Here is a 14117-nt window from a genome sequence, read left to right as displayed (position 1 = left end):
AAGACCCCTGAAGATCAAACCCCAATATCCTTATTTATCACTCTGTGTAAGTATTTTGAAAAAAAAAAAAAAAAAAAAAAAAAAAAGGAATACCACAGGTAGACAAAATTACAGGTAGACAAAATTTAACGATTTTTTAACCAGAAATAGTTATTTTGTGACATAATAGAAATAGTTGTTTTGTAACATAAACACTTATGAGACCATTTTTTCCAGCCTTGTCATACCTCTCAAGTTTTACAGCGAAGAAAGGGGTGAAGAATCACCAGCTCTACCCCTAACACCTTACAAATAAATCAGCGTCTTGGACAAAACCTGCTCCCTACAGCCCACCGCAGGCTGTCAGGCAGCGACGCGGCCCGGCCCGGCCCGGCCCCGGCGGGGCGCTCACCTGGCGGGGAGGCGGCACCGCGAGCGATGGCGGCCGCCGAGCCGCCGGGCGCGGGGGCCCTTCCGCAGCTGGTGAGCTCGGGGCTGGCTCCTGCGGCCAGCAGGGCGGGGGGCTTGGGGCAAAGCGGGTCGGGGATGCCCCGAGGAAAGCCCGGCCGGGCTGGGTGCCCCCCTGTCAGGCGCCTGCCTCGTATTGGGGCGGCCTCAGCGGGCCCCCCCCGCCCGCAGCGGAGCGGCTGCCCTGGAGGAATAGGATGGGAAAAAAAGGCAAAAAGGCCACGGGGAGAGCGGCTTTCCCTTCGGGGAGACGGGGAGGTATGGGGGTTGCGGCTGGAGGCCGGCCGAGGGAGGGAGGAAGGGAGCGAGAGCCGCGGCTGTGTGAGGGCTGACCCCCTGCTGTCCTTGCTGGGACCCTCCTGCTTTTTATCTCGTCGTTTCTTTTTTTCCTAGGCGGAGAGCCTGCTGTGTCAGCTGCAGGAGAATTTCGAAGCTCCGACTGAAAAGATAACGCTGAGAAATATCCTCTTTTTAATCTGGGTTACTAGCTCTGTGAGCCAAGTTTCATAACTTCTGGAGGTGTAGCTCCTCCACAGGGTTAGGCTTCCCTTCCCTTCCCTTCCCTTCCCTTCCCTTCCCTTCCCTTCCCTTCCCTTCCCTTCCCTTCCCTCCCCTTCCCTTCCCTTCATTAACAAATAGATGTAAAGTCTTGTTGTTTTTGTTGTCATCGTTGTTGTCGATCTTCTTTTTAAAATCAGGATGTGGTTGGGTTTTTTTTTTTTCAGAATATCAAATTAAGATGTTATTGATGTTGTTAGACACCTGTGGTATAAAGACAGCTGAACTGTACCCTGTTTCTTTTTTCCCTTTACTAAGGAAATCCTAAAAAGGTTTTCCTGAAGGCCAGATCAGTCCCAGTGAGCTAGTCTCTGTACATCAATTCCAGCTTTCAAGTAAAGTACAGGACAAATTATGTGCAACTATTCTGGAGGTACATTTTAAAAAAAGAGCTATCTTCAAAAATGCATTTAAATTAGCATAACACTGCATGTTGGTGGGTTAGAAACAACTCTGTTAGGCTCCTGAGTTTGGGAAGGTAAGCACAGATAAAGAAAACAAGACATGAAGGGTCACTGAGCTTTCTCCTTAGATGTGGTTAACAGGACCTATCTCTGCTTTTTGAAACTACAGACTCAACACATTTTACTCTTCTGAAACTCCCCACTTTCAGGAAGTTGCATCTTTAGTATAAAGAAAAATAAATGTTTAACAGCAGTTTTATCTTGATTATTTATATTGACCATATGGCATTACCTAAAATAGTTCCTTGGACAGAAAACAATCTTTTACACAGAAGATACTCTAGTTCACTCGCAGGCAGACAGGAAAGCATGTGATAACATTTAGAACTGGAATGCTTCCCTGTTTCAGGAGAAAGTAGGATTGTCTTGTTATAATACAGCCTTGTGATACACCTGTGAGCTTCACCTTGCATTAATGTTGAACATGAGTAAGTAAAAGGCTGAGGCATCTGGAAGAAAGCTCTGTATTTTTCTCATAGAATAAAAAAAAAAATGCAATCATAGCATTCGTATTTCTTAGTTATCTTTAACTTCTTACTGGAAGAAATGGGCGAGCGCATTGATGACCTCGAGAAGCACGTTGCTGACCTAATGACAGAGGCTGGGATAGAGAATACCGATGAAGAGTCAAGAGTAAAGAAACTTTACTTTTCCTGTATTATATGTATTTCTACTCAGTTTTGAAATATGGGCAGCACCTAGCATGAAAGTAGTGTTTATGTATTTACTTGGATTTTAATATATACTGGGAATGTACTTAAAATATTTAAAATTACCTTGGATTTGTTTTTCCACAAGAGCCAAAAGATGCTACGACTTTTGTAGAAGAACCCAAACTATAGCTTGCTGTGCAAACTAATCCAAAATATGTAAACTGAGGCTGTATATTTGTAAGAAAATGTGCGTGGCTTAAAGCACTCCTGTCCACTATTCCTGTCTCTCAAGTATGCTAACAGATGTGGCTGAGGATTCTCTGTGGCGTAAATTTATGTACACCTCTTTTAAACTTGCTACAGCTTCCCAGTGTGACTCAGAGCACACCTCATAAACACCTTGCCCAGAACAGAGCAATAATGTATTCTTTGCAGCAGTAAAATGCGAGGTGGAAGTTAACGAGGAAGTTAACAACATTGTTATCAAATACTTGGTAGTATGAGTAGGTGGGCTGCATGTCAGATTTTATATTGCTGTCTGTTACAAACAGTCCCCCCAGATGTATGCCTTAGCTGGTGTTTTTTGGTATTTATCTCAGCATTGTTTTAGAGTTCTCAATGCGCTGTTGCCTTCTTCCTGTTGTTGCAGGCTTTACTGATTTAAACCAACTGAGATTGCTTATGCAGTGAAAGAGAGAAATGTCTGTAAATACGCTGAAGTAATTTCAGTGTCTATTTATCTTGCCTTTTTCCTGGTGATAAGCTGTGAAATTATTTTTACAAATATGGAAAGTCTTACGAAGATGTATTTAACTGTATATTTAACTGTATAGAGATCTTATTTTATGCTGAATCACATTCATGAATAATTAAACCACTAACCTACTTTTTCACTGTTTCTTTGCAGCACTGAAATGAGGATGTGATCAAGAAAGATAAAGGGAGAACAGCACTGCACTGAATCAGGGAATGTGTCATTGCTTGCAATCAATCACAAAACATACCAGTGGAAACCAACACGCTTGCACCATGCCATGACAGAAGCTGGGTTTATTCATCCAAACTGTAATTCCTGTAATGGGTAATGAACCACTCATTTCAGGGGAGGCAAAAGCAATATTATGGTTAGAAAACTATCCTGTATAGCAAGCTTACCAGTCACAAACTTTTTCAATGTGGAAAGTGAATTTCATTTAATATTAAAATTTTCATCATGTTTCTTTGTTGCATTTTTAAGAGTTCTCAGGATAACAAGCTCCTTCTATGACAATACTTTTCCACTTGCACGTGCCATTTTGATGCTCAAATTCTTCACGTTAGAAAATGTACCCAACTGTAACAAAGCTGCCATCCACTCGAGTAGTTTGTTGAAATGGTTTATCATCTGAGTACCGAAATAGGTATGGCCTAACCATATTACAACATCTTGCTAAATCAATCACACGGATTGAGATCACACTGTAGATCAGCTTTGCAATCGCTGGGAAGACAAAGTATAAAAACTCTATCTCTATGGATAAGCCTGTAAGCAACTGGCAATACAGAATATGCAACTGAGTCATAAATGAATTTTGTGTGCTTAGACACTAACAAACAGAGTAAGTTTTCTATTTAGGTTCATGGAAGCAACTCTAAGAATAACTAGACTTAATTCCATTCTTTAACATTGTATACTAAGCTAGTTTGATAGAACCTTTGAAGTAGTTTGAATAGTATTTACTTTTCTGTTAAGAATGGACAACAGAAATATAAATTCCATTTTGAACACTTCATTTTGTGACAAACTGGATTCAAAATACACGTACCTCATTTCTTGCAGTCTGGCTTGCTTTTCATTAATTCTCTAAATATTCATGTATCAGTTTAAAAAACAAACAAAGAGCAGTAACAAAAAGCAAATAACGAACCAACAGTGACTTCTTTACTGTGGAACAGAAGTTACCAGAAGCATGTATGGAAACTTCAAAAGCCATACCACAGTGGAATCCAATCCAAGTTTCATGAGTAGATAAATATAAACACTTCGCTCTACCATTAGACAAATTCAGCTCTAGAGAAAGCACAGTTCATCCTTTCTTTAAGCATTGACTATGCAACCAGCTCCAGAACTGCAACTAAACTTTGGAACAGAATCTACTATGATGTATTTGAAATGACTAGCATATATAATCACCATGAAAACGAAAATTCCACCATCACAACTTTATTAAGTTGATTGAAGGGTGGGGGATCACTGAAGATGTTTTTATTTAGCTTTGTTAAATATTAACAAATGCACCTTAGTATATTCCCTTTTGTTACTGGATACAAAAGACCAAGACACTATGCAAGAAAATCCACAAAAAAGTGACAAGCCTTTATCTTCAAGATTATGATTTTGCATCCAATTACATTTGTTTTCTTTCTCAACTTTAAAGAACATTAAGGCAAATCAGTGGACCTCGTTTTATTCTTCTTAAAAAAACTACACTATAATTTTCCCAGATATTTATGTAACAAAAGCAAGCAAAGACAATTGAAATGTTTTTCTACAAACAGGCTTTTTGTGTACAAAAATGCATCATACCAAAAGGTCAACACAGAGTAAAAGTCAAAAAAAAAAACAAACAAAAAACCAGCTACAGTATTACTGCAGTCAAGACAGTTCCAGGATTTGACTTCTACCTTTTTAAAACAAAATTCAAAGCTTTTAAATAATTCAAATATGCTCAAAGTTGAACAATTTGTGGGGTTGTTTTTTTTCGTTTTGTTTTGTTTATTTTTGTTTTAAATAGACATATATATAGTACGCACATACACAATAATAAATTTCAGTAGATGCAGGGCTAAAAGAAAAGGCTGCCCCAAAGACGTGTCAGTATCTGTATTTAGTGGAATAATCTTTTGGCGATACCACCAAGCCTCGACCTTTTCGGGCTCCTCTATAAACAGTTTCTATAATGTCAATCATCTCTTGCTTATCTTCCATTGCCCAGTTGATCTTGTTGTTATTACCTGTACCTAAATCAATCATGATGTGCTTGTTCCTTTACAGGGAGAGAAGAAACCAAACAGGTTAATAGAGTTATAATTCAAAAAGAAACTTTATCTATCCCTCATAAGAATGCTTTGTAGGATTCAAAAGAAGCCTTATAACAATGAGGTTATAATAAGTGTCAAAGTATCCACTCCTGTCACCCTCAAAGTGACATTTTATTGCCTATTCCTAAAGCTAAAACAATGACTGCAAACATGTTCCCACATGAAGAATGCTACTCAATGCAATTACTCTTCAGTACATTCCTCATTATTTGTATTTCTTTCCCACTACCATCTAACACAAGAATGCCACACTTACCAGTAGTATGTTTTATACCAAAGTAGGTGCCATGGCTCGAAAAATTTTAGAACTTTAGGTATATCTTTAGAGCAAGTTTGACAAGGTTGACTCCTCCCTCTATTACCACAGCATTCTATAATATATTTTTTTTTTAGTTACAACTATACCCAAAGCATAATAAAAACAGGTTTCATTATCACTAATTTGTTTTATCATCAAAATACTGTTACGATGCTAATTGGCAAACAAGTCATTTGCCTACTCAGTCATATAATATTAGAATGGTTTGAGTTGGAAAGGACCTTAAAGATCACCTATTTCAAACCCCCCTGTGACAGGCAGGGACACCCTCCACTGGAGCAGGTTGCTCGAAGCCCCATCCAAATTGACCTTGAACACCTCCAGGGATGGGGCATCCACAACTCTTCTGGGCAAGAAGTTCCAAACCCTCACTACCCTCCCAGTAACAAATTCTTCCTATGTCTAATCTAAATCTACATTTCAATTTAAAGCAATTACCCCTTTTCCTATCAGTATACTCTGATGAAGAGTTTGTTCTTTTCTAGAGCAACATAAACATAAGCATCAGCATGCTGATATGCATTTAGAAATGATCTATAGTTCTACTGAGACACTGTACTAAGAACACATTCACAGCTGACTTATATTTTAAAAACCATCATGTACCTGAAGAAAAACATGACTGTACAGGGATCGTACAACTCATACATCTTGTTGAAGTCTGGTACTTCAGTGATATCCACAAGATAAATAACAGCAAAGTTTTTCACCTAAGCAAAAGAAAACAGGAAATACAAAAGCAATATATATTAACAAGCCTTTGATTAATTGTATTAGTGATTAAAAGACCTAGACTTTCTCAATTGCAACATTTATTTTTACAAAATACTAAGTCAGGAAATCACAGTAAACAGTCTTGTAATTCTTTTTAAATGCACAAGGACCAATCACATAGAAAATACCCTTACATACAGCCAATATGTTAATTTCACATCCAGTTTCAAATGGAAATTGACTATGCTAAATGAACATCCAGAGAAACAAGCCTTTGTATACAGCTGTGACCTCACAGTGACATGCGCAGCTCTAAATAAGTAACTTTAAAAAAACCTGCTGACACATTTTACCCATTTCACCCATTTATACATTTTACCTCTGTTGTCAGCTGCTTACACACTTCAGAAAATTAATCACTTAAAATGTCTTGGTGCCTACCTCCAAGCATATTTTCTCTAAACTATTTAATTTAACTGGGCTCATTAAATGAAAATAAAACTGATAATTTAGTAATAACAACTAATGTTTTTGACAGTTGTAAAGCTGAAAACAGGAGACTGAGATTTTAATTGATTATGAAAAAAATACCCTGATGAGAAGCTGTTCTCTAGGCAATTCTGGTTAAGATAGGTTTTCATTTTCCAGAATTTCCAGATTCTTCCCCTTTAATTTCACAGTGAATGTCTTAATTCCTGAATGAAAACTGTCATGTTTTTGTTTTCTATACAGAGCACGTTTGACCATAAGGAAGCCTTAGGCCTTAGTTTCTAAACTTAGTTTATACACAGGAAGGTACATCAGAAGTTAATACATACCCATAAATTAAATACATGACTGCAGGCATCTACATTACACAGACCTTTAAGGTATATAATTACATATTCATGCACTATTCCATGGATGCACTCTGCTTCCATCCTTACGTACAAACACCACCTTCATCCTTCCCATTTGACTACGTAATGCCTGAAGTGTAACTGGTCTAAGATTTGTGACAATCTTACTGCTTCAAAGTGCTTTTTTACTTACTACCTTTGCTATCAAGCGTCTGGAAGTTCTATGGTAAGTGTAATTTCTGGTTGATGTAAAGGTGTTTTATTTTAGCCCAGAAAACAGGATTCGACTGCATGAAAAAAATCATACGCAGTGTATCCTGTACTTAAACATCCTAGCAAACACCTCAGTTGAGAAAGTGTGGAGATGCTCATTCACAAAAAAAAAAAAACAGCAGCACATAGTAAATAAATTTTATCAGACTTCAAAACAATTTCTGCATTATATTTATTCAAAAATATTTTGAAAATAAGTAGCGAAAAGAAGTCAAATCTCTTCTGGGCTGAAGCACCATTTAAATAGTTCTTATTGTGCTATTATGGAGCCATTTATAATCTTAGATTATACCAGTAATCTAATGAAACCATCCCATTTAAAAAATGTTCCAAACCAGTCAAAAGGTAAAGCCTTAAAAACCCAAGTTACTCAGATTAAACATTCTCTGAATTGATTATTCATTCTCACTTCACTTTTACATTAAATATTTCTAAGAAACTTAAGCGAATGTTCAAAATGAACAATTTTATTGAGAATTGACTAAAGTTACTCTCTGGTTAGCCTTAGGAGGCAAAACACAGGTTTAAAAAAGTAACCCGAAGAACCTATTTTAATTTTTTCCTTTTATTTCTCCTTCCATTCTACTGGTATTAGCATCAGCAGCACAGCTTTACTGTGCGTGGCAATTTCTGCAACAACACAAGAATTTGGTGATTCTCATAAGCTAAACAATCTTTGGACAGTTGTTTTTAATTTGGAGACGAAAATGGTTTTAAGTTAAACCAAGTATTACTACAAGTCTTAAACTAAGATTTTACTTCCAAGAACTTTGTGCTTCACATAGCATTAGAACAACAAAACTTTTAGTTAGTTTTATTTTATATACACTTGATTTAGTCAAGCTGTTGCAGAACCAGAAATGCTTGTCACTATTAATGAGCCCCAGAAGCATAAGATTTTAGAAAAGAGAACCAGAATTAAAGAATGTATTATCTTATTTTCTGAAACTCGGATACTTTAAAATTATTAACTAAAAATCACTCAAGAGGACTGTTTCATCTGAATCACCTTTGCACAGCACATATGCAAGTTACCAACATAATCCAAGTATCTCAGACATTAACTGAATCTCCCTTCTCTCCTACATGTAAATAAAAGAATCAAAGCTACTCGCTTTAAAGAACTGGAACTGATGACGCACAGTGGCTTGCTCAAAACCTTTTCTGATGTCTAAAGCAGACCTCAAAGCTAGATAGAAGACTTAAATGTTAATTCAGAGGTTTAAAATTGTATTTTTCCCCGCTGTTTCTTAATTTCAGATCTGAAGAATTAATTTCAGATCTAGAATCAAGCACCACAATGAAAAGATACTAGTTTACAGCATTTATCCCTCTGAAGCCACTTAGCTTCCAACTGCCTTGAAAAAGGATGCATTTCGTTCTGTATTTGGGCACTGGCTGCCAAATTTACCCACGACATGGGCCTTGCCACAGAACCCTACAACATATGGAACAGAAAGTTGGCATTCAGGCCTAAGAATTAAATAGAGAAAGAGATAGGTAAGAGGCTAAAAACGTTCATGGAAAGGGTGATGCAGTAAAGCACCACAGTGGCCATAGTATCTACTGTTCACTGGCATGCCAGACTGAGCAGGCTTGTCACTGAGAGGCATTTTATTTCAACACTATTTAGAGATGAGCAGAACTGCAGAACTACTCAAATGTCTCGTTACACAGTACTGACCAGCTTTACAGCCTGAAGGAGTGCTTACTATCTCAGCCACTGTATTGGAACAAAAACAGTAGCACAGAGCATCTGAGCTACCTTCCTATAGAGCCAGACTTGGTTAACCTAGGCTTCATTTTAAGCAAAAGCAATTCAAGTCTTTCTGGATTCAAGCTGGCACAGAAGCAGGAGTTCATCTGTACTTGAGCTATTAAATATATGGAGACTTGTTCCGTATATCTTAATTTCTCCCCATCCATCGCAACATGAATCCTTGTTCCAGAGAGTTGTCAGTTCAAAACTACATCCCTTTGCTATCACTTCAAAGCAGAACAAGCTTTGCAATCATTTCAAGGCAGCAGCTGCTTATAAGTTCCTTCTGACTTAAGTTGTAGCTACAGATATGATACCGGAACCTCAGAGCAAGAATTAAACACAGCTCTGAGGAAGCAAACCGCACTGTAAAAGCAGCTAAAGTTGTAACAATTCAGACTCCACACTAAGGTACCGAATTTAAACAAAAAATTTGCTGTACAGTGTGCAAAAATCCTGTAGCATTTTAGAAGCTACAGGTCAACCCAAGTTTACTGTGAAAGTACTTAACCTTGTAACACACACTGCAATATAGTACGTTTGCTTCTTTCTGGGAAAAAAACAAAAAAACAAAAAAACAAAACAAACAAACAAACAAAAAAACTATACTGGATCTACCTTTTTTCAAACAGTACCACTTTTTCAACACCTGAAGATAAAAACCCATTTTCAATAGAAAAAGTAGTTTCACATATTAATCTATGTTATTCAACAAATATACACAGAAACAAAAGTATATTACTCCCTCACCATAGTTACAGGCCAGTATTTTAATACTTTGCAGAACTGTGTCTGTTTCAGTGGACTACTATTTAATCTGTAAATGGAGTGCCTCAAGACTATAAAGCAGAGGAATATATAGGACACTTAACATCAGATATAGCTGAACTTAATATACAGATTCTGTAGATCCTGTCTCACACTTAGCTGGTAAAAAAAAAATGCAAACACGGGAAAAATCATATGCCAGATAAAATAAATATAATTTCTCCTGCAAAATTTCATTAACAATATCATTCAAATAAATTTAATGCATGCCTACAACACCAAATTGCCACAGCATGACCAATGACTAGGAAGAATTGCAAGGATCACATTAGTTTTCTTTGCATTTCTGGTGGAGGTAAAGACATTTTTTGTTATAATTTCAACTCTCTCGAAGAAATAAGAAGAAATTTCTCTTCGCTTGTGGCCCAAAATGCATACAGGAAATACCTAAAGAAATCTGAGTCAAGAACTAGTATCTTCCTAAAAAGTTTCTAGACTTTTATTTTCATGTTTAGATGTCCTATGGACAAAGAAATCACACAGGGGGGGGGAAGGGGAAATGAGAATAGGTTTCGAAACAATTGATTCAAGTTGAAGAAGCCTAGCAGACTTGCACTACTGAACTGAAAGAGGCTGCAAACACTATTAAGTAGAAACTTCAAGGTCTGCATTGTCATTAGACAATTTTCTCATTCCAACTATGCTGTAAATTTAGGTGTTAATTTTATATGGTAGAAGAGAAAGACATTATACTACTAAATGCAATGCATAGAGCTAACAATTTTGAAAAACATGGGCTAAAGTAAATGGATCAGCTTTGCTCAACGATAAACACCAGTAACTATAATGCCAATGTTTTGGATTTTATTTTTTCCTCCTCTCCTTTTCTTCTCCTCCCACTCCCCATTTTCCTCTAACTTTAACAGATAGGCAGAAGTACAACTAATGTTTGAGCAAAAGCCACAGCTGTTCACACTTCTGATTATGGTTAAGTAAGTGCAAGACATTTGAACAATCTTCACTAATGCAGCACTCACCCAGTACAATGTATTCATTGAAGTGACCTGGTTTCAAACCAGGGCAGGATTTGTATATTAGTTTAAATAAAAGGTAATAATGAAATTTAGCAGCCAAAGCAAATTATTGCAAGGAATGGGCTTTTGCAATTTTGAGCCTTCTCTTAAAAAAAGAAAAAAAAAAAAAGGTGTTCCACGGGAATTTAGTAAAACTCAAGTTCTTAGATTTTTGTTTTGTCTAGGTTTCAACCAAAACATCCAACATCTTAAAATGTTTTGTTTTGAAACTCTTTGAAACCTTGCCTTTTTTCATGTTTAACACTGAAAAAAAATATATTATAGTTTAATTATAAGTGGAATACATTTCAGGGGAAATAATCTGCTTTGAATTTTCATATGGTGTTCTGGTTTCTTTTCCCCAAAAGGATTTAAAAAAATAAATAAAAAATAAAACCCAGCAAAACAGCCCACCTGATTTCATATTTTAAAGTATAGATAATATTACTGCTACCCCAAATGTAAAACAAAAGCAAAAAAAAAAGAGGAAAATATGGCTGTTTTCTTCAAATGTAGCATGTAATTACAGCATCTTAACATTCTGTATTATTCTCTGTATAAACACCTGTACAATTGAACATTTACTCACTCTTTAAAACAGCAGAGATCCGAATATGGCTTGTAAGCAAGAGGATGAGGAAGGATCTCCCCCTTTAATCTGCCAATTCTGCAGAGGGAGATTTTTAAATAACAAGTTACATTGTTCTTTCATCCCCCAATCACCCCTAACTGCCAAAACGTCTGCTAGATTGCCAAGCATCCTGCCAAAAGTAAATACTAAAAGTGCTCTCAGACACTCCCACCACATTAAACACAAAAAAGTCGAAGTTAAACCATGTCACAACTCCTTACTGTATTCTATCACGTCTTAACATTTCACTGCAGACATAGATACTTAACATAGGGATTTTAGAGACAGAAGTACATCTATTTAACAACACCATTAGAATACAAAGGAGAATACCACAAGAAGATCTATGTGTAAGTTATTGACTACACATAATTGGACATGAAAATAGCTGAATCCTTTTCTTACCCAAGTTTAATTGTAACCACTTCCAATTCAGATTTCTTGCTTGCTTTCTGTGTGATTCAGTTACAGAAGAGCTGTTTTCTACACGTATCACCGTGCAAAACCTTTACTAAATACACGATCAGGTCTGATTTGCCTTTTAAAGTATGTAAACACAGTCTAATTTTTCTTCAACATCCTTTTCTTGAGCAAGAAGCCAGCTGTCAGCAGGCATTCAGTTTCTGTCTGAAAACAGCTTCAGCACCTTGCTCCTAAAGTTGATTTCAGCCCATGCATCTCAAGAGAGCGCCATCTATTTCCACAGAGTATCACTGATGTATTAATTAACACTAGTCGGAAATTCACCAGGATTTTACCATTTTTAAGCGTCACTATGAATGTGACTTTTAATGGAAGCCTGAAGTTACGACGTACTCTGTGAAGCGATAGTGCTGTGTTACCTAGAGTCATGACAGTCCTACTACCAAGCCCGTGCCTGTGTTTGAATGATAAAGTTAATTAAGTGATGGATTATTAACAGTTAGTGACCGTGACTTCTGAACTTGCCACGCTTTTCACGACACTAAATGTTATGCACAGCAGGGCAGTCAGCAGCTTTAGGAGATGCTCAGGAAAGTGAAGCCAACAGCTCCATTGCTACCTCCTACTGCAGGAATACCTCTCCGGAAACCAAATTACAAACCAAATTGCAATCCACCTCAGACTCTGCATAAGCCACTTACAACCCCGAGTGCTGGAAGCGTCCCCCCCGCGGTGCGGCTGCGGGTTTACCTTCTCGGCGATGCTGTAGAGCACCTCGTCCATCTTCATGCACGTGGGGTCCCAGTCGTGCCCGAAGCGGATGACCACCACGCGGTCCTCCTCCGACAGGATGGCTTGGTCCACCTGCCAGCCGTTGTGTAGGTGCGGCAGCATGTACGACATCTTGACGGGAAGGCGACCGGCCTGCGGGACGACAGCGAAAGCTGAGAGGGGCTCCCCGACCAAGGGCAGCCCCCCCACAGCCCTCCGGCTGCGGCCACCGGCTGCGGGTCCCGCCCGCCGCTTCCACAGCACCCGCGGGGCTCCCCCCCCAGCCCTCCCCCGGCTCCCTCACCCCGTGGGCGTCCTTCTCTCGGCGGGACCGGGCGGCACAAGCGCTGCCCGCAGGCAGGGGAAATGACGAGAAAAGCCAGCGCTGCCCGGCGCCCTGCTGATAAACGTGTGCTTCCGGGCCGAGATGGTGGATGGCTGCTGGGGGGGTGTCCCTGCTGCATGGAGGTGCTCGCTCCAGGCGCTTGGGCAGGTTGTGCTGACACACAGACACATCCACAGCCATTCCCCCCTCTCACGAGGGGTGTGGAGCCGTGCTGGGGTGCCTGGCGCAGCCCAGTGAAATGGAGGTCACCTCAGCCTTCTCCTAATTTCTGCTTCTAATTTCCACTTTATGGGTCTTAAAAACTTCCTGTGCCTCCATTGGATTTGATCAAGGACTCCAACACGGAGAGCAGCATGTATTTTCTGGTTATGGATTGTTTGCTCAGTACATTCACCTGTGACCATATAAACAAATAAACCTGTGACAAATAAACACCTTAATGATTGAGCTAGTGATATTTGTGGCTTGAATGCTGGGTGAAAATATGGATATATCTTAACCGTGTGGATCACAACAGCATATACATCTTCTGTGTTTTTTTCCCATATATTTTATACCACAAGCTGATCCTGTCCTTGGAAGCTGCAGTGCCCTGCTCCTGCTATTACTTATATTTAAGTACCTTATGCCCTGCCTCCTTTGTATTGAGTTTACGTGGCAAGGTTTTGGTAGTGGGGGTCTGCAGGGGTTGCCCTCTGTGAGAAGAATCCAGAAGCTGCCCCATCTTTCAAGGGCCAGGTAGGCGTCCAGACAGACCTTGAATATCTCCAGAGAAGGAGACTCCACAACCTCCCTGGGCAGCTCCAGTGCTCCACCACCCTCACCGTGAAGTGCCACGTACTGTACGTATCAGTACAGCCTCCCACTGTACTGATACCTACTGATCAAGGAGCACTGGAGACAAAATGTCACAGACTGATGGCAGCCCCCATTCCACATTCCCCTGTGCCACTCAGGGGGAGGACGTTGAAGAGGGTGGATGGGTGGAAGTTCTTTCT

At 39.1% G+C, this 14117-nt stretch overlaps 2 protein-coding genes across 3 annotated transcripts; one reads left to right on the top strand and one right to left on the bottom strand.

Moving 5' to 3' along the window:
• Positions 1-407: 407 nt before the first annotated feature.
• On the top strand, positions 408-3035 carry HSBP1L1 (heat shock factor binding protein 1 like 1; the record flags this gene model as incomplete). Its single annotated transcript, XM_084281616.1, has 4 exons — positions 408-462; positions 841-939; positions 1974-2102; positions 3030-3035. The coding sequence occupies exons 1-4, from the start codon at positions 418-420 to the stop codon at positions 3033-3035; spliced, it is 279 nt and encodes a 92-aa protein (XP_084137742.1). The 5' UTR covers positions 408-417.
• Positions 3036-3157: 122 nt separating this feature from the next.
• Positions 3158-13123, bottom strand: TXNL4A (thioredoxin like 4A). 2 transcript variants are annotated; one of them, XM_084281530.1, is made up of 4 exons: positions 13078-13123; positions 12753-12926; positions 6129-6232; positions 3158-5148 (listed from the first exon to the last, which is right to left on the bottom strand). In XM_084281530.1, the coding sequence occupies exons 2-4, from the start codon at positions 12903-12905 to the stop codon at positions 4977-4979; spliced, it is 429 nt and encodes a 142-aa protein (XP_084137656.1). In that variant the 5' UTR covers positions 12906-12926; positions 13078-13123; the 3' UTR covers positions 3158-4976. The 2 variants fall into 2 exon arrangements, with proteins under 2 accessions (XP_084137656.1, XP_084137657.1); XM_084281531.1 differs by lacking the exons at positions 12753-12926; positions 13078-13123 and adding an exon at positions 11538-11611.
• Between the last annotated feature and the right edge of the window lie 994 nt (positions 13124-14117).

This window comes from Netta rufina, assembly GCF_964035555.1.
Source record: "Netta rufina genome assembly, chromosome: 2".
NCBI classification, from domain to species: Eukaryota; Metazoa; Chordata; class Aves; order Anseriformes; family Anatidae; genus Netta; species Netta rufina.
This window is presented reverse-complemented; position numbering and strand designations above follow the sequence as displayed.